At 50.6% G+C, this 19,575-nt stretch overlaps 1 protein-coding gene across 1 annotated transcript in view; it reads right to left on the reverse strand.

Moving 5' to 3' along the window:
- Positions 1–1,918: 1,918 nt before the first annotated feature.
- adamts6 (ADAM metallopeptidase with thrombospondin type 1 motif, 6) overlaps positions 1,919–19,575 on the reverse strand; it is a gene marked incomplete at both ends in the record, with an annotated part of 48,020 nt that continues 30,363 nt past the window's right edge. The window contains 9 exon segments of the mRNA XM_084449226.1: positions 1,919–2,028; positions 4,337–4,493; positions 6,934–7,110; positions 7,205–7,409; positions 10,147–10,273; positions 12,058–12,196; positions 13,491–13,654; positions 16,654–16,734; positions 18,215–18,338. Of these exon segments, the coding sequence (XP_084305352.1) occupies positions 1,919–2,028; positions 4,337–4,493; positions 6,934–7,110; positions 7,205–7,409; positions 10,147–10,273; positions 12,058–12,196; positions 13,491–13,654; positions 16,654–16,734; positions 18,215–18,338 (1,284 nt within the window).

Consider the following 19,575-nt stretch of genomic DNA (forward strand, 5'->3'; position numbering starts at 1 on the left):
GCTGCCCTGGGCTGGGGGACGAGGGGCTCTCACTCTGCCCTGGGCTGGGGGACGAGGGCCTCACGCTGCCCTGGGCTGGGGGACGAGGAGCTCACGCTGCCCTGGGCTGGGGGACGAGGAGCTCTCACGCTGCCCTGAGCTGGGGGACGAGGGGCTCTCACTCTGCCCTGGGCTGGGGGACGAGGGCCTCACGCTGGGCTGGGGGACGAGGGGCTCACGCTGGGCTGGGGGGCGAGGGCCTCACGCTGGGCTGGAGGACGAGGGCCTCACGCTGCCCTGGGCTGGAGGACGAGGGCCTCACGCTGCCCTGGGGGACGAGGGGCTCTCACTCTGCACTGGGCTGGGGGACGAGGGGCTCTCACTCTGCACTGGGCTGGGGGACGAGGGCCTCACGCTGGGCTGGGGGACGAGGAGCTCACGCTGCCCTGGGCTGGGGGACGAGGGCCTCACTCTGCACTGGGCTGGGGGACGAGGAGCTCTCACTCTGCTCTGTCATCGAGGCATTTTTTCACAATTAGCGATCCGCCGCGGACGTCCTGAACTACAATGCTACGCGATAGGACTCAAGATATACCTACTATTCATCTAAAATAATACACCGTAATAGAGACAGGTACTTCAAAATCAATACTTCAATGCCAAACAGTAACGGTGCCCTGTCCAGCCATGGGGTGGGCGTGCCAGCCTGGTGACTGCTGACCCAGACCTGAACGGATCCCAGACTGAGGTCTGACGGTCTCTGGACTGAGTGACGCCAACTGGTCTCTCGAGAAAGTGGCTAGAGTCTACGATACGTTTAAGGCACCCCCCCCCCCCCCCAACCCCTCTCCCGTTTATGAAGGAAAGAACATGCAGATAAGAAACACAGAAAAGATTGTGCCTGGGTCCAATCTACCTGGGAGGGGGGGGGGGGGGGGGGGGGGGGACCAGCATGAGCACACTTCCCATCCCTCAGGAGATTGGATCTAAACACAGGAACAGATGTCATATCTAATCTGGCCCTTTGTAGACGTCTAATGGGGGCAACATCTCATAGGTAGCAAGTTCTGGTTCATCCACCAAAACTATCTCTCACCCCTTGTCCTTCTTGACAGTCGGCTACATTTACCAATCTGATACAAAGGAGCACATTATGTTGACCAGGTCTTGAACTGGAGTTGTACAATAAATATACAGTACACAGATGGGTCTGACTGTAGTTGGCAGTGTTCTCACACACACACATGCACAGTCACACACACACACACGCATAGACACACACACACGCGCACACTAGTGCAGTGGAGCCAAGTCTGCCCATAAAGCACCATCACAGTTGTGTCAAAACAGGAGCCCAACACAGATACCCACTTCATCAACCTCCTCTCGTACTCCTCCTCTCCTCTCCTCCCTCACCCCTCTCCCCCCCTCCCTCCATCCAGGTGTGGCTGTTCACCCCCCCCCACCCCTCCATCCCCTCGGCTACACCCCCCTCCATATGTGATGTGTCCAGCACTTTGGATTAAAAAAAACAAAAACAACAACAAATGGATGACAATAAAAGAATAACAATAATATCAATAATTATTATTATAATAAAAATAACATCGCTAACAGTAATCCTCTAAATTCCACTTCACAGAAGTGAAAATAAAAAACAGCTGTGTCAGCATGTGTGCTGAGCAGTGGTTTGGTTTCCACGGCGACGACGGCGGCGGCGGGCGGGGGTACGAACGCGGCTAAATCCCCTCCTCTCCCGCCTCTCTCTCCTCCCAGGGTTCCGCGCTCCGCCTCTCCCTCCCTCTGGGGGTCCGTGGAGGTTTTCAGACAGCCCGTTCTCTCTCTCTCTCCGTCTCGCCCCCCCCCCCACCCCCTTCTCCCTCTTCCTCCCTCTCTCCTCGCTCGCTCTTGTTCTCCCTCTTCTCTCCCTCTCCGTGGGTCAGTGTCCCTGGCACGTCTTGCAGCACATCTGTCTGAAATACGCGCGGCTGCAGAACTTGAACTTCAGCACCAGTGGGCAATACGCCACTTTGTTTACGTCTTTGCATTCTGGGAAGAGAGAGAGAGAGAACACAGAAAGAGAAAGAAGAGATAAAGTTAAATGGAGGATGACACGGCGCAGGTTAAATAAGATAACACTGTCCAGCCACGCTGGGTAAGCGTTCACAGCCGGAATAAGATGCGTTTAATGTGACCGCCGCTGTGCTCCGTGGGCTGTTCCAAGCGTCTGTCGTCTGACAATAACCACCTGTCATAAATCTGCCCTCCCCCGTCTCTCTGTGTGGAATGGTACGAGCCGTACCGGAGGGCCGTCTGGGGTCCTGTTACATCACAGTGACTGACACAAGCCGGCCTGTCGATCGATACGGCTGCGTTTGCTGAGCTGTCTGTCTGTTCCAGGAATCTCTGGCATGACGAGGTCGGGTTCGAGCCACGGAGATAAAAGGCTCGAACCTAAATCTGTCCCTCCATTCATCCATCCATCCGAGGGTCCTCGCCCCAACCCTCACCCTAACCTAACGTACCCAGGACCTACAGGAAACCACCCCGACCCTAGTCTTGCGGCGCCAGGCTTCCGAGAACTACGCCTCTAGGCCTCTACGAAAGTCGTTTAGAGACCGACTCGTGGGTCGACCTCCGACCCCTTACGGCGTCCATCTTCCCTGGGTCGTCACTCACCGTAATCTCTCCCTAACTCCTCCCTAAAGACAAGCAGGGCTGGAGGAATGCAACGCTGGATAAGCCTCTCGAGGGTTAACTACTGAGTAGACCAGAGAGAGAGGGAGAGAGAGAGAGAGAGACAGAGAGAGAGAGAGACAGAGAGAGAGAGAGACAGAGAGAGAGAGAGAGACAGAGAGAGAGAGAGACAGAGAGAGAGAGAGAGAGAGAGAGAGGGAGACACAGAGAGAGAGACAGAGAGAGAGAGAGACAGAGAGAGAGAGAGAGAGAGAGAGAGAGAGAGGGAGACAGAGAGAGAGAGACAGAGAGGGAGACAGAGAGAGAGAGAGAGAAAGACAGAGAGAGAGAGAGCGAGACACAGAGAAAGAGAGAGAGAGAGAGAGAGAGAGAGAGAGAGAGAGACAGACAGAGAGAGAGACAGAGAGAGAGAGAGAGAGGGAGACAGAGAGAGACAGAGAGAGAGAGAGGGAGACACAGAGAGAGAGAGAGAGAGAGAGAGTCCCCCTGTTGTAGCGGTGTGCCTATCCTAAACAAACAGACATTCGCTGAAGCTACTCTTCACAGGCGAGCTGCAGAGCAGCCATAAGGTCACGACTAGGATCTACCGTGTCTTTATGAATGAATATGTCACTATGGGAGCCGTGTTCCTCCTGTTGTGAATGCGGAGCTGCAATCCTATCTGGGGCAGGGCTGATGAGCCCCGCGCTCGCGCCGTAATGACCACATCTACGCTCTGAGACAGAGACCCAGACCGAGACAGATCCTGGCCCGGCTCTCTCCCCGGGCGTTCCGCCATCCCTACAACAGACAGACATCCACACGCGCTCGCACACGGAAACACACACATACGCGCGCGCACACACACACACTCTCATGCACGTGACGCACGTACGCACACACGCACACGCACATTCACACACGCACACACACACTCTTAGTTGGACAAGCAGTGCTGTAAATGCCTTATCACGATGAGAGTGTCTTCCCTTATTAGGCTCTGGCCGGGGCCCTCGGAGAGCCAAATGAAACGAGACGTTGCCTCACTGCTGTCCGTAAAGGGACAATTAGCCTACAGCTAATCCCATTAGCCAGCCTGTAAACGCTGCTCACGTTTTCCATTCAGTCTAATCGAAGGGCCCTTCTCTGTGCATATGAATAGCCATCCATCATGTGTAAGTGTATATGGAGGGTCGAGCTGTTTCGCCTTGACCAACAGCCAGCCCCACTGGAAAGATTAATGTTGCTGGCGTGGTTGGAGGAGTGTGTCATCCAAGCGTGTTTAGGTCATAGTGAAGGAGTGGAGAGTGAGATAGAGACAGTTTATAACCTCTTGAATAGAGTCCTTGTTTGAAGGCAACGGGAGACTTACAAAATATAACATCTGCTAATTAAGATTCATAAGAGGTTTTAATATCTGTCTAGGGTTAAAACCTGTTCATAGCAAAACGGAGAACAACAATGGCGGTCACATCTTGACTACATCTTTTTTCCTTGTAGAACCTCGGTTCCTCTTTGCCGTTCCACTATAGAGGTTCTCAGTGTGACGGAGCGCGTCAATCTTCAGCTCGTCACACACGCTGGTGACTAGCTGTGCTATGATTATTAGAATGTGATGGCAGGCTGTTTGTGTGTGTGAGTGTGTGTGTGTGTGTGTGTGTGTGTGTGCGTGTGAACTCACCGTCGCCGTTGATGACAGGCGTGGCGTCACACTTGCTCTCGCACTGCTGCATGGTGGTTGGTCGGAGGGACTCGGCGCACTCGCTGGAGGGCTGACCCGTGTAGGAGAGACACTGGACCGTCCTCATCTGCTGACCCAGGCCGCACTGCGCCGAACACTGGGACACACACACACACACACACACAAACACACACACACACACACATACACACACATATATACACACACACACACACACACATACACACACACACCGGGATCAACACTGGTGGGCACAAAACGTCAACACGCTCTGAAAAAGCATGTACTCCCCACCTGCATGCACACCTCCATGTACCAGCACACGTGGACAAAGTTTGGTTTCAAAACATTTCAGCGGTCTCTGCACTTTCCACCGTGCACACCGCTTCCCCTCTGGCGTCTACGGAGGTGGTCGGTGCTTCCTGGCTGTGCTCCGGTCACCCGGGACGCAGCCAATCACGACGGCAGATACGGCGAGACGCCCGCTATGACGATTTCGGATGTCGGGGAAGGGTCGCGATCGCCGCCTGATCCGATCGGACCGGTCGTTTAGGAGAAAACGCCACGAGGAAGTTCCCTCCTGCTCCCCTCTCCCGTCCGGCTGAGGTCACATGTCTCCCTTATCTGGACGCTGGGAACGGCGTCGAGGGCGGAACGCGGCGCGCTGGCAGGCAAACACTCGGACCTCCTCGGTAATTCTAATTACCGGGTCAAGCGTTGCTACGCGATGAGGCAGATCTCTCCGCTTTACACTGAGGTGCCTGTGTGTGTGCGGATGTATGTGTGTGTGTGTGTATGTGTGTGTGTGTTGACCCCAGTTTAACCTAAGGAATGTCATTGTAATTCTTTAATGACAGTCTGACTACTGTCAGCTGGTCCACATTAGAGTGGTGGGTGGGTAGAGTGATGTCGTAAATTACATCAGCTGGAAGCATGCGGCCCGGAACACAGCTCTCCTGTCCTGATCTCCGGAACGTTCTCCCATGAAGACTCTGCGCTTTTTGAAGGCGGCTTATATCCGTTTTTCATACCGTCGGTTCGCGCGCGGTGTGGCGTTCTCTGCGGAGACGAGGTGCGGGATGTGTGATTATGATAGAAAGCGAAACAACCGAATACAAGGCCTGCTCACCGACTGTATCGGTCCTTCGCTCTGTGTGTGTGTGTATGTGTGTGTTTGTGTGTGTGTGTGTGTCGCGAGCCTATAGCCAGCCGTCAACGCGTGGCCGGCCCCGCTGACCACCAGGCTACCTGGCTTACCGTCACCTTCAATGAGCCTCTATGGAAGCCTCAGATCAGTGGGCCTGCCTGTCATCCCTTGCCAATTAGAGAGCCTTTATTAGGGCCGGTCCCCGGCCCTGACAGATGGTGTACGTCAATGGAGGGTCTTAAGTGGGATTTGAACCAGTGACCTTTTGGCCCTGGGAGAAAGGGGACTTGCTATACCTAACTTCGCAACAATCTCCCCTTTCTGGCGCTCTCAGGAGCAGGCGGAGACAGGAGCAGAGAGGGTGAAGGTTGTAATTATGGAGAAAAGGAGAGAGTGAGAGAGAGAGAGCGAGAGAGAGAGGGAGGGATGGGGGAGAAGGAGAGAGAGGATACGCACACCGCTCTCTCCACAGCGTGAGAAAGCGCTGACTAAGAACGGCCCGCAGCTGTGTGGCGTGCGAGGCATTAACCTTGAAGGGGCACGCTTTCTTTGATGGTCAGCACAGGGTTATCGCTTCAGCCTGCGTGGGGGTCACTTATGAGGGTCACTGAGGGAAGGGTAGGTTGCAGTGTGTGTGTGTGTGTGTGTGTGTGTGTGTGTGTGTTGATGTTTGAGCGAGAGGACCTATACGGCCCTTAAGAGACGAAACAGGCAGAGCACATGACCAGGACTTCCTGACCCCCAGGCCTCTGACCTTTGACCTCAACGTCACGGATAAGCCTAACGGCCATCGCTGACTGCTGCATCACCCTGAACAGTCACACAAGCATCGGCCTACTGTAAAGCCAAACAGACCTATGCATCTAAAAAAACCATCTAAAACATTTCTGTCGATTGTTTAGAATCGCTGTTATACTTCAGGCTAAGCTTGAAGAATATGTATACAAGCACATTTTACAGGAGCAAATATTTGGCGTTCAGCTATCAACATTAGCCAATTGTACTGTGTAGTGTTCAGCTGTTGCCTGCGGCTGTACTGAACGCACTGCACCGAACCCAACCCCAGGCGCTGGAGGGGGCGTGCTGCAGGGCTAGCCTCCCAACGCTATCTGTTGTCCGCCATCCAAAACTTGTTCTTGGCACCAATATAGGCCTTGTCCGAGGTGGAGATAAACTTCAAACAACGTGGAGGATATTACTACCACTACTCACATACTCCAGGCTTGTTGGATCCCACACGCACGCGCACACGCACGCACGCAGACACAAACACACACCAACCTTTTCAAGACCCCGTTTTTGCCGGTATAAATCTATCGACTGTTCAGCGAAACGTGGTATTTTTAGAAAAAGAGAACCACTCTTTGGCCGTTTGTTCTACTGAGGCTCCGCGGTGAGGAAAGTGACCGAGAGGCGGAACTGAACTCACCTGTCCCCATTCCCCGGGGATCCACCGCGGTGGCGGACAGCGTCCTAGGCTACAGCGGATCCTAACCGGGGGCTTGTTGTGGCTGGGGCAGTGGGCCGGGGGGAAGGTCTTGGTCAGGTCGCTGCTTTTGCACAGGACGATGCGGTGCTTGAACCCGGGGCCGCATTTCGGCGTACACTGAGGGGATAAGATGAGAACGAGAGCCAGGGTCAGGCCATCGTCTGGCGTTCGGCGGGTCAGTCGCTGTGGGGTAATCCTCTTCTCAACTCACCTCGGACCAATCCAGGGTGACCCACTGAGGGGGGCAGGACTGGTTGTTGCAGGACTCGCGTTCGATTGGCCGGTGCGTCAGACAGTGGCTGTCCTCTAGCGTCTCCTCCTCGGCGGGGCCGATCTTCCTGATGCACAGGACCGTGCGCGTGCGCATGCCTCCGTCGCACGTCTTCCCGCAGTCCGACCAGTCTCCGATGAACCACCTGCGACAGCGAGCCGTAGCGTTAAACACCACAGCACTGACCAAGTACCGTCAGCACCAGCGTCATCGTGCTACTCTTTAAATACAACGCCACATCACTTTCTAGCACCACAGTCCTGAATCTATGGATCTATGTCGGGTTCAGCTATTTTATTTGGTGTATTTAAAAGCTTCACAGAGAGCTGAGACAAGACGGTGTGTGTGTGTGGGTGTGTGTGTGTGTGTGTGTGTGTGTGTGTGTGTGTGTGTGCGTGTTTCCAAGCCTTTCCGAGGCTCCCAACACAACAGTCCAACTAACACGGCAGTCGTCCATCTTACATCATCTAAAATGGAATGTATACAGAATTAACAGTGTGATCAAACATCTGTGTTGGCTTTCATTACTTGAGCCCATAAAATCCTGGGTATTCTAAAACAATTATGTTTACATGGTTTCCTTGATACAGTGTTTTCTTAGTGCGCACTGTGAGGACAATGTTTGCGTTCCTAACACACACTAAAAGGCATGTGTTCATTGTAATTCAGTACAGCTACAAGTTCTGTAATGGACAACAAACACGGCCTGTCTTAGAGAGAAAGGGGTCCTATAAGCCCTCAGAACCCAACACTCACTAAATGTGGACAGCTGCTAAGCTGTGAAAACGTCTTAATGATTACGAAGGTAACTCATGACTAGTTTGGTTAGATCTCTGCACTCAACTGTCAGTCTAGATCTTAAGCAGCACACTCTGTACATAAAGCATATTTGGGCATAAGGTTAAATAGGCTTCAGATTTACTTATGACAAATACCCAATCTAACTAATGACGCACACATACACACACACACACACTTGTGTGATTGGCAGCCAGCTGAAATCCATTGGCCAACAGCATTTCATTCCTCTTTGTCCAGTTTAGCATCTCAGAAATCATTGAACTCTGTCTGACCGCTTCCCCAGTCGCAGCAGAGAGGCTAAGCACTTTTGGCCACTACACACACACACACACCTACACACAAACACACACACACACCTACACACTCACCTATACAAACACACACACACACACACACACACATATTCAACACATATAATGTGTATATTATCCCTTGAGGATTCATAAAGTAAACTAGCCCCTACAATTAAACACAGGTGGTTCTCATAGTTTTGGCATAGAACAAGTTCTGAAAATAGTTAACATATGAAGTTATAAATCATAGCTGTTTTATTCTAGCATTTCTTCAAAACATTTTACGGACAGGGCTCCTTCAAGGCAAATTAATATCACCAGTCATTATTGTTTCTATGGGCTGTAATTCGTGATGGAGGTGTCGGCCTCTGAGCCCCTGTAGGCCCGTGAGCCCCCTCTGAACGGCTGATATTGACCCTCCTGTCACTGAGGGACCGAGAGGAATCTCTGGACTTGAGGTCTCCTATTAGTGTGTGTTGGTGTGATGTTGGTGTTAGTGTGGGTGTTGTGTGGTGTTGGTATGGTGTTGGCGTGGAGTAGCGTTGGCGTGGTGTTGACGTGGTGTTGGTGTGGTGCTGGTGTTAGTGTGGGAGTTGTGGTGTGATGTGGAGTGGTGTTGGTGTGGTGTTGGTGTGATGTTGGTGTTGTGTGGTGTTGGCATGGTGTTGTGTGGTGTTGGTGTGGTGTTGGTGTTGTGTTGGTGTTAGTGTGGGTGTTGTGTGATGTGGTGTGGTGTTGGTGTGATGTTGGTATGGTGTGGTGTTGGTGTGGTGTTGGTGTGATGTTGATGAGGTGTTGGTGTGATGTTGGTGTTAGTGTGGGTGTTTAGTGATGTGGAGATGTGTGATGTTGGTGTGGTGTTGGTGTGGTGTTGGTGTGGAGTGGTGTTGGTGTTGTATGATGTGGTGTGGCGTGGTGTTGGTGTTGGCGTGGTGTTGGTGTGATGTTGATGTTGTGTGGTGTTGGTGTGGTGTTTCTCTGGTATGCCGGGTGGTCTCACGTACTCGGGGGGGGCAGGGCTCAGCGTGTGGTGTTGGTGTGGTGTTGGTGTGGTGTTGGGCTCACGTACTCAGGGGGGCAGGCAGGGCTCAGTGTGTGGTGTTGGTGTGGTGTTGGTGTGGTGTTGGTGTTAGTGTTGGTGTGGTGTTGGTGTGGTGTTGGTGTGGTGTTGGTCTCACGTACTCAGGGGGGCAGGGGTCAGCGTGTGGTGTTGGTGTGGTGTTGGTGTGGTGTTGGTGTGGTGTTGGTCTCACGTACTCAGGCGGGCAGGGCTCAGCGTGTGGTGTTAGTGTTGGTGTGGTGTTGGTGTGGTGTTGGTCTCACGTACTCAGGGGGGCAGGCAGGGCTCAGCGTGTGGTGTTGGTGTGGTGTTGGTGTGGTGTTGGGCTCACGTACTCAGGGGGTCAGGGCTCAGTGTGTGGTGTTAGTGTTGGTGTGGTGTTGGTCTCACGTACTCGGGGGGGCAGGGCTCAGTGTGTGGTGTTGGTGTGGTGTTGGGCTCACGTACTCAGGGGGGCAGGCAGGGCTCAGTTAGTGTTGGTGTGGTGTTGGTGTTAGTGTGGTGTTGGTGTGGTGTTGGTGTGGTGTTGGTGTGGTGTTGGTCTCACGTACTCAGGGGGTCAGGGCTCAGTGTGTGGTGTTAGTGTTGGTGTGGTGTTGGTCTCACGTACTCAGGGGGTCAGGGCTCAGTGTGTGGTGTTAGTGTTGGTGTGGTGTTGGTCTCACGTACTCAGGCGGGCAGGGCTCAGCGTGTGGTGTTAGTGTTGGTGTGGTGTTGGGCTCACGTACTCGGGGGGGCAGGGCTCAGTGTTGCAGGCTCTCTGGTTCTCGGGAGGTTTGCTGTCCGGGTCACAGTAACTGTTCTGGACCAGAGAGTCATCCAGACGCTTACACACCACCTCCTGCCTCTGGGAACCTGGGGGAGACCGGCATCACATCACACACACACACACACACACGCACACACGCACACACACACACACACGCACACGCACACGCACACGCACACACACAAACACACACACACAAACACGCACACGCACACGCACACACACACACACACGCACACACACACACACACACACACACGCACACACACACAAACTGATTAATCACCAAAATGTGAAATTGTTCTCTTCTTCACATACAGTAAAAGCCCTTGGATAAGATCTGGGTCGGTCCATAAGTCTTGTCCTGTGTTGGGGTGGAGGCCCTATCACTCTCAGCCTGTAGTAAACCCACACGTGGAAATGCCTTCTTCTTTGTAGGATATCTTGGCAAATGACTTTAACAGAGAAGGAGCTCTTTACTTTGGCTTCTGATGGAGAGAGTGAGTGCTACCATATCGGTGTCACACTTCCCTACGCGTGTGTGTGTGTGTGTGTGTGTGTGTGTGTATACACAGGCCAATACCCATATAGTACCATCTCAGAGAGGGTCTGGGACATATCCCAAACCATACCGTCTGACTGAGGTAATGAAATACAGTGTGTGTGTGTGTGTGTGCACGCACGTGTGTGTGTTGGTTTGTGTTTAGGGTATAGAAATCAAAGCGTCTGTGGTAAGACTGAGTGTATGGTGCCACGTGTGGGGCAGGTAATGAAATTCTAGTTATAAGCGTGTCAAAATATATTTTTAAAAGGTTTTATGAGCACAGTGATGCATAAAACGAAATTTGATGATTAGCTCAGTCAGCTGAATTCAGCTATATGATTCAAGGCCTTCACCCAAAGCTGTTATGTTTTTAATGTACATTATTGAATGGTGCCAACAGATCATTGTCAACAATAACTGTGTGCGTATCCCAAGCCATACATCTGTCTGAGGTAATGAAATACAGTGTGTGTGTGTTTTTTATTGTAGGTGTATGCGTGCGAGTGTGTGTGTGTGTGTGTGTGCGTGGCTTCTGCCATCTTAGGAATAGCAGCAAGCTTAAGTTTTTGAATGTTAAAACCAAAAAAAATCTCTCCTAGAGCTTTTTTCTGTGTTGTTTTTGTAGAATATTACAAGGCTTTACAGATTATGCCTGACAACCAAGAAGGAGCTGCATTTATTGTTTCATGAAACTCGTTGCTTTTGGGGTAAAACGTTTGGTTTAGTCATCCAGGCCATGGTCAACATTTTCTCTGTGGTTTCAGAGTCAGAATGCTGGACTATGTAGAGACCAGGGTTCGGGATAAGTTGCCATCTTTGTGTGCCCAAACGGTACTGGTAAACCATAAGCTATGCAAAGAAGCTCATTCATAGAAACGACACCGTATTCATGTACCTTGATAAGATATGGAATGTATGCTGAACTGAATTTATTCAAGGCTGAAACCAGAATTGGGAGCAGAAATGTGATGATTCTGGAAACCATCTCAAATTATGATACTGGGTTTCCCCTAAGTATTCTCCAGCAATTGTGGAACCATTGGTTGGTCAAGACACACACTCAAGACACACTGTATCAAATGCACTATCCCCCCCCCCTCCTCCACCCCACCCCACAAAAAAGCACAGGTATTCAGTTATGCTGAGATTGCGCTTAAAAAGCCAGACCCATAAATTCTACTGTATCTACAGTAAGCTCTAACCAATCCCCCTGGTGAGAGAGGCTGTATCTCAATGGATCTTTTCCTGGTTTAATTAAGTCTAAACGTCCGCTCCGGGTGTGTTCAGGGAAAACGAGCCTGTGTGTTTATTACTGTGGTCCTTTACCTCGGGCGCATGTGGCGGAGCATTCTGACCAGGGGAGGTGGTGCCAGGAGAAGCCCACCTCGTTGTCCCCACTTCCTGTGCGCTGGATGGGCACGTTGAACTTGTAGCTGATTCCCGTGTTCTGCTCCTGGAGCAGCACCTACATAGACAAGGGGGAGGGGAGCGGGAGGCGTTAAGGGCGCGTTCAGAGCAGCGCGCCGAGGGGCTCCGGGCGAAAAAGCAGCGCGCGAACACTTCGACATCCGCCGCGCGCTGCTTTTTCGCCCGGAGCCTCTCGGCGCGCTGCTCTGCCGAAGCGAGGGATCTCACGTCTTAGCGGCGCGGAAAAGTTGAAATAATTTAAACTTTTCCGCAGAGCGCGGAGGAAGCGCCCTATGATCGTTGCGTCCTGTCGCTTGGCAACGAATAGCATCGACCGAGGTCTATGCGGCGCGCCTCACTTTTTTTTAACAGCTTGCTAATGTGTGGTGTGAACGCGCCCGTAGAGTAACAGCATTAATGCACGACTCGGTCCACCTTCACGTCCATTCTGAAGGCTTTCTTCTTGCGCATGCAAAGAATTCAATCTCCTCAGTACATGAGAATGGAAAGAAAACGGAACTGACCCAAACTAGCGACAGTGTTTATTCCTGTGCCCCAGCGCTGAGTCTTATTTTAGCCAATGGGCAGCAGCGGTGTGATGTTTATGTCAGCGTATGTGATGCAGAGTGGGGCCGTGGGGATTAGACACAGCTTTGGAGGCCGCAGTGGAATGGCTTGTGGCGGAGTGGCCGCTCTTGTCTATTCCAGTGGTGCTGTGTGGTCTGGTATTTTCAGCATTCATGTCCAGGGAAAAACCAGAGTTGGTCGGCAGAAACACTCACACTCATACTATAGTATCTAGTACACACACACACACAAACACACAGGGGCACACACATACACACATGCACGTGCACATCGAAGCAGACACACCCACTCACACTTGTCATTACACAGATTAAAGCCCTTGTGTGCAGACGAGCGCGCACGCTCGCACAGACGGACACGTGCGCGTGCCAAAACACGCCCTCACACACAAACACGCAGCCTCAACCGAAACACGTGCCTGAGTGTGTTTTAACCAAGCCAGAAACGGGCTTCTCAATATCCGCATAGAAATAGCTGTAAAGCCCCAAACCACTGGGCTGGAGGTCATTTAAGGTTTGAGCCGAAGCGGTCAACCTTCAAACGGTTCCCCTCCCAGATAGCAGGGTTATCTCTGAGGGCCATCTACCCCCGGAAAACGGTTGCAAAGCTACTTAGATGACGATGACAAGAAGAGATCCGTGACTTATGAGTGACAGCTGACGCTAACAAAGCTTCGCAGGCTCCGTAAACATTAGCGCGAGCCCATTAGTGTCTGAAAGCCGCCATTCTCAGATCCTCGAAGTACAAAGAGAGAGAACGTTTACCATGACAACCAGGTTTTCGGTGGTGGCCCCCAGGGCTTCGAGAGACTCGGGTTCATCGGCGGGCCTCTTGTAGTGGAAGGCGGTTCCTGCGATGTCAAACTTCCGCGGCCAGTCGATGGTCCACGCCCCGTTAATGTAGTAGTCATCTCCCTCCGACTTCAAAGCTAGCGGCGACACAGAAACAATGGCAGCCCGTTAGAAACCTGACTGGAAGAGCCAGTGCCCAGGAACGGTAGCTACGACAACAGGTGGGGGTAATGTTTTGGTGTGATGTCATTGTCGTCATTCATCATCATCATCATCATCATAATCATCATCAGTATCCAGCTCTGTGATGTCATTGGCAACGTTCACTCCTTCAACAGACACTGAACAGCGCTCAGAGAGTGCACGCATACACACACCTTACTGAGTGAAGACACTCTCTCACACACACTCACTCACACACACACACACACACACACACACACACACACACACACTCTCTCACACACACACTCACACACACACACACACTCACACACTCACACTCACACTCACACACTCTTCAGGTGAAAGCTTGGAGGGATCCCATGAATACCATTCTCTCTGGTCGTCAAAACAAAGGTCCCGTCTCCAAGCACAACAGATCTGAAAATATCCACTTTCTCAGCATTGAAATGGGGCCAAATTGTGGAGAAGCTGATCCAATCACCCTGCGTTCTCTCCCTCTCTCTCTCTTACTGCCATGCAGTGCCCTTCTTAGTATTTTTACAGATTATAGAAATGATATCTAGTTTGCTCCTCTTTTTAAGTGAAGACAATTAAGGCATTACAAGCAGGTCTATGTAGAACCTCTGAAAACAATGACCGCTGTTTGTAGACGATTCACCATTGTAACTCTCTTATGGTTGAGATAATCTGAGACATTAGCCGTTTACCTGTGTCCCTTCCAACTCCACATAAAGCCATCTCTTTGTCAAATACTGTATGGACATTAGAAAATGAGCGCTCCACTGACCTCAACAGCCAGCTAAGACTCACACTGACCCCAACAGCCAGCTAAGACTCACACTGACCCCACACTGACCTCAACAGCCAGCTAAGACTCACACTGACCTCACACTGACCCCAACAGCCAGCTAAGACTCACACTGACCCCAACAGCCAGCTAAGACTCACACTGACCCCGACAGCCATCTAAGACTCATACTGACCCCAACAGCCAGCTAAGACTCACACTGACCCCAACAGCCAGCTAAGACTCACACTGACCCCGACAGCCAGCTAAGACTCACACTGACCCCAACCGCCATCTAAGACTCATACTGACCCCAACAGCCAGCTAAGACTCACACTGACCCCAACAGCCAGCTAAGACTCACACTGACCCCAACCGCCATCTAAGACTCATACTGACCCCAACAGCCAGCTAAGACTCACACTGACCCCAACCGCCATCTAAGACTCATACTGACCCCAACAGCCAGCTAAGACTCACACTGACCCCAACAGCCAGCTAAGACTCACACTGACCCCGACAGCCAGCTAAGACTCACACTGACCCCAACCGCCATCTAAGACTCATACTGACCCCAACAGCCAGCTAAGACTCACACTGACCCCAACAGCCAGCTAAGACTCACACTGACCCCAACCGCCATCTAAGACTCATACTGACCCCAACAGCCAGCTAAGACTCACACTGACCCCAACCGCCATCTAAGACTCATACTGACCCCAACAGCCAGCTAAGACTCACACTGACCCCAACCGCCATCTAAGACTCATACTGACCCCAACCGCCAGCTAAGATTCACACTGACCTCACACTGACCCCGATAGCCAGCTAAGACTCACACTGACCCCAACCGCCATCTAAGACTCGCACTGACCTCACACTGACCCTGACAGCCAGCTAAGACTCACACAGACCTCACACTGACCCCGACAGCCAGCTAAGACTCACACTGACCCCAACCGCCATCTAAGACTCACACGACGTTGGAAAGGAAAATATTTCCTTTGTCACCGGGGTCACACATGACATTCATAATGAAGTTACAAATTGCTTGGAAGGGAAATAAAGTCTGCGCATGATAGACAAAGTTACACTAAACTCTGATATATAGACATCATATCCCCCATAATCCAGGAGGACCAGGCAGCTGTCACCACGGCCCTGTAAATCTGGCACTGGTCTCTTGTTCAAAGTTGGACATAATCCCTCCATCAACACCAGCTGCCATAAATTCAACACGCTGTCACGTGGTCCTCCCTTGTTAATGTAAGCAGCGAAAAACAAGCCCAAATTGAATCCGCTTGTTTGATTGTTTTGATTTCGACACTGCCAGTGTTGCAAATGCTTTTTGTTTAGTCTGGAACGAGAGGGAAGAGCCCCACACCAAGACCGCCATTACAACCCCTGCTAGATTTAAGGAGTTTTATAAGACGGGGGCTGTGAGTGATGCTGCTGTACACGTTCACGCTAAAATAAAATAAAACACACACTCCACAGCGTCCTCTGCTTCGCTCTTGCGACTGAAGATGAAATGAGGTAGAGAATGACCGGGACAAAGACGAACTAAAGAGCTAATCTGAGTGGCTCGATGTCCCACGTTGCTTCAAGTTATTGTTCACACGTGGTTAATTATGGACGGGACTGTCTGGACACAGCGCAGCTGGGAGGAGCGCTGTACGACGCAGCTCTGAGGGAAAAAATAAAGCACTCGCTTGATCAACTTTCAGTAAGTAGGCTACAGTAGTACTCGCTACGGATGCACCGACTGCAAAATTCTGGGCCGATGCCGATGTTTAAAATAATTTTTATATATATTTATTATATATTTAATTTAATAATTATTTTATTAGATTTTTACGTTACGTCACGGATCTTCTCCGAATCTGCAGCTGGGTAGGCTACATTTTGCAACAAAAAAAGCCGTAATTGTTGCGACATAACATCGGCCACTACCATCGGTGAATGTCATTTTATTTGCCGATGGGCCGATGGCAGTCAACAAGGCCACCCAGATAGCAAGCGGATCTGGGCCATATACAGGCCAGATCTGGCCCTTGTGGTTTAGTTCCGACCCATATATGGCCCAGATCCGCTTGCTATCTGGGCAACATCGGCCGATGCCGATGTTCGGCCGATGCATCCCTAGTACTCGCGCGTACTTACCGATGTAGTTTTTGGACATGGCGATTTCTCTGATCTCTATGTGGACGGAGCCCCTGGGTATCTGAACCACCTCCATGTAGCCTGGAAGAAAAGAACAATGGAGGATGAGTGAAGTCTGGCTCATGGCGCCTGGAATGTAGTGAGTACAGTTCATACATCAGTACATTCAGTTCTACCACCAGACGGATCTTATCTTGGTAGAATGGGTCATGTAGTCATGGACAAAACATATTTTGAAACGTTATGAAGGACGACACATACACACATGCACGCACACACTGACACACACACACACACACGCACGCACAGTATTTTTAGATGCCTTACTGCCCATACCATAGAAGGAGAAAAGCATGTTTTCTCTCTATAGACTGTCTTGGACACAGACCCACATATCTTCATTCCTGATTCCTGCTCTAGATGATGTCATTAATATGAATATATTGCTTCCATTTATGTTTTGACAACATGTTTCTCAACTCCCAAAAACATATGCCTTATCATTGGGTGACAAACAGGAAAAAAAATTGTTAAAAGATTCCATGAAAAATGAAGTGCTTGGCTGCACTGTTCTCTTGGCTCTCGAACAAGACCGCTTTGCCAAAAAGACAATTGAGTTCCTGAGCTTTTTACCTTGGTTTCTTCAACAAGGAGGTACAGTATCTCCAAGGAAGTGACTACACCTCTCACTATCCTGGTGCAGTGTTGTCATACCTGTAGCATGGCTCTTGCGTAGTGGGAAGAGACCAACTCATTGTCTTTTGTCTTTCCAGTTGGCATGTTCTACCTCTCCTTGTGACACCGTCCTGATCTTGCGAGCTCACATGCTGTTTCTCTACACAGATCCGTCTGGTCAGGCTCACCAGAAACCCCTTTGTGCTCCAACTAGAACAATTCCCTCAAGCAAAGCAGTTGTTCTGTGAGGAGGAACTACCGGGCGTGATTTAAGTGTGACGGTTCTGCGTCAGGTAAGGTTACGCCTACTTTGTCGTATGATTGAAGTTGATTGTTTGAAGTTAGCCCGTGACGGTGGTTCATCCAATCACCTGCAAGGTATTTTTTGAAAGTGCCTGCCCTTTTCCAAACTGTTTCGCGTCAGGCTATCTCATACCCATTTAGGAGTTCAAAAAGGCTTGCTGGTAACCATGATTAGATAAACACTGATTATTCATGGGTGACATGTATTCAAGCCCACAGGAATGATATGATGATAGCTGTGGAATGAACCTCTAGATCTGAGATCACGTCTCTGCACATGTAGATCTGAGATCACGTCTCTGCACATGTAGATCTGAGATCACGTCTGCACATGTAGATCTGAGATCACGTCTCTGCACATGTAGATCTGAGATCACGTCTGCACATGTAGATCTGAGATCACGTCTCTGCACATGTAGATCTGAGATCACGTCTCTGCACATGTAGATCTGAGATCACGTCTGCACATGTAGATCTGAGATCACGTCTCTGCACATGTAGATCTGAGATCACGTCTCTCCTGGCTTCGGAGTGGCGTTCGGTCTGCGGTCAGGCTGTATATATCCCTCCGCGTCTCTCTTACCTCCCCTGGGCAGAGAGTCGTTGAACAGTCCCTCGGTGGCTTCGCAGGTGCTGCCGTCCCCTCCGCACACGCGACACCGGTCTTCCTTAGCGTCCGAGCCCAGGATGTTGTCACAGCCCACGTGCTGGGAAAGGAGATGGGGAAAAACGTTTACTCGGTCTGAGAAGCACGTCGTGATTGGACGGTAGTGAGCCGCTGAGGCGGGGCGCCCCGGTTGGCTGCTGAGACCCATCCATCAAACGATGTCATCGACGCTTCCGTGGTCAGCCCCTCCCGAAGGCGTTTCCCAAAACGACAACGACTGTTTGAAAGAGAACTCCCTTCAGACAGTAACAGTTGAGGGAGTATTTCATTTTTATTAGCATTAAGTGAATTGAAACCCTAAAATATGATGAGGGGGCGTTATTGGTGTCACCAGTAAAAAAAGACATGAATCATCCATCGAATTCTGTCTTTAATTCTCGCTCTATTGCCGAATCCCCCTCACCCTCGTTCGTCTCGATCTGCTCCGTTCCCCTCTCTCCAACACATGTGCGCAAACACAGAGCCGTTTGAGTGCTTCTGAGAGCCGTCCAAGCAGACAGTGTTTCAGAGATTTATCGCACCGTCAGTAACCCAGAGAGCCAAGCCGCTCCGAAATAAAAAGACACCTTGGATTCTGTAGAGAAATAAACGTGTCTCTCAGTAGGAATATTCCATCTCTTTGAATTCTCCGCCCAGCGAAATGCATGCTCTGTTTCTGAATTATGTGCGTTTCTCGGTGCCAGAATGGCTGATGTGGACGTCAGGAAAGCCCTCTTTCTAGGCCAAATGTTTGAATACAGTAGGCTGTAATGTAGGTAATTTCTCTGGTCAGGAGGGCATTTTCATGGTTTGACAGAGGCAGACCCTTTGGGCTAAACCCACATTATCATAATGCCTAGAAAAACACCTTATGGTAGCCTACATACTGTACTGTACAGTATATACAAAAACAGCAGATGGTGCAAAGTCTCTTTCGTTAAAAATAACGTTTTACATTTTTACCTTTTTAATGTAAATTCAAGCATTCTATGAACAAAAGGCTCTGTCGTGATATGAATGAAAATGTCCTCATTCTTGTGTGAGATAATTCTAGTAGGAGTTGAGTTCAGAGAAGAGTCAAGACGACTAATGAGAGGGCTGCCTTGTTCCATATTAGAGAATGGTGCTTTTTTGTGGTTCGTCGGTCACGTTTGCTTCGTCAATCTTGTAAACCATGTTCCGTTAGATAAGAACAGACACACACTAAGGAAACATGAACTCGGTCAACACATATGTGACTGTAAGAGTTTGGAAGGGTTAAAACATCTCCAAAAACGCCCACAAAAAGCAGGGTCTCA

This window comes from Borostomias antarcticus (genome assembly GCF_949987555.1).
Source record: "Borostomias antarcticus genome assembly, chromosome: 2".
In the NCBI taxonomy this organism is placed as follows: domain Eukaryota; kingdom Metazoa; phylum Chordata; class Actinopteri; order Stomiiformes; family Stomiidae; genus Borostomias; species Borostomias antarcticus.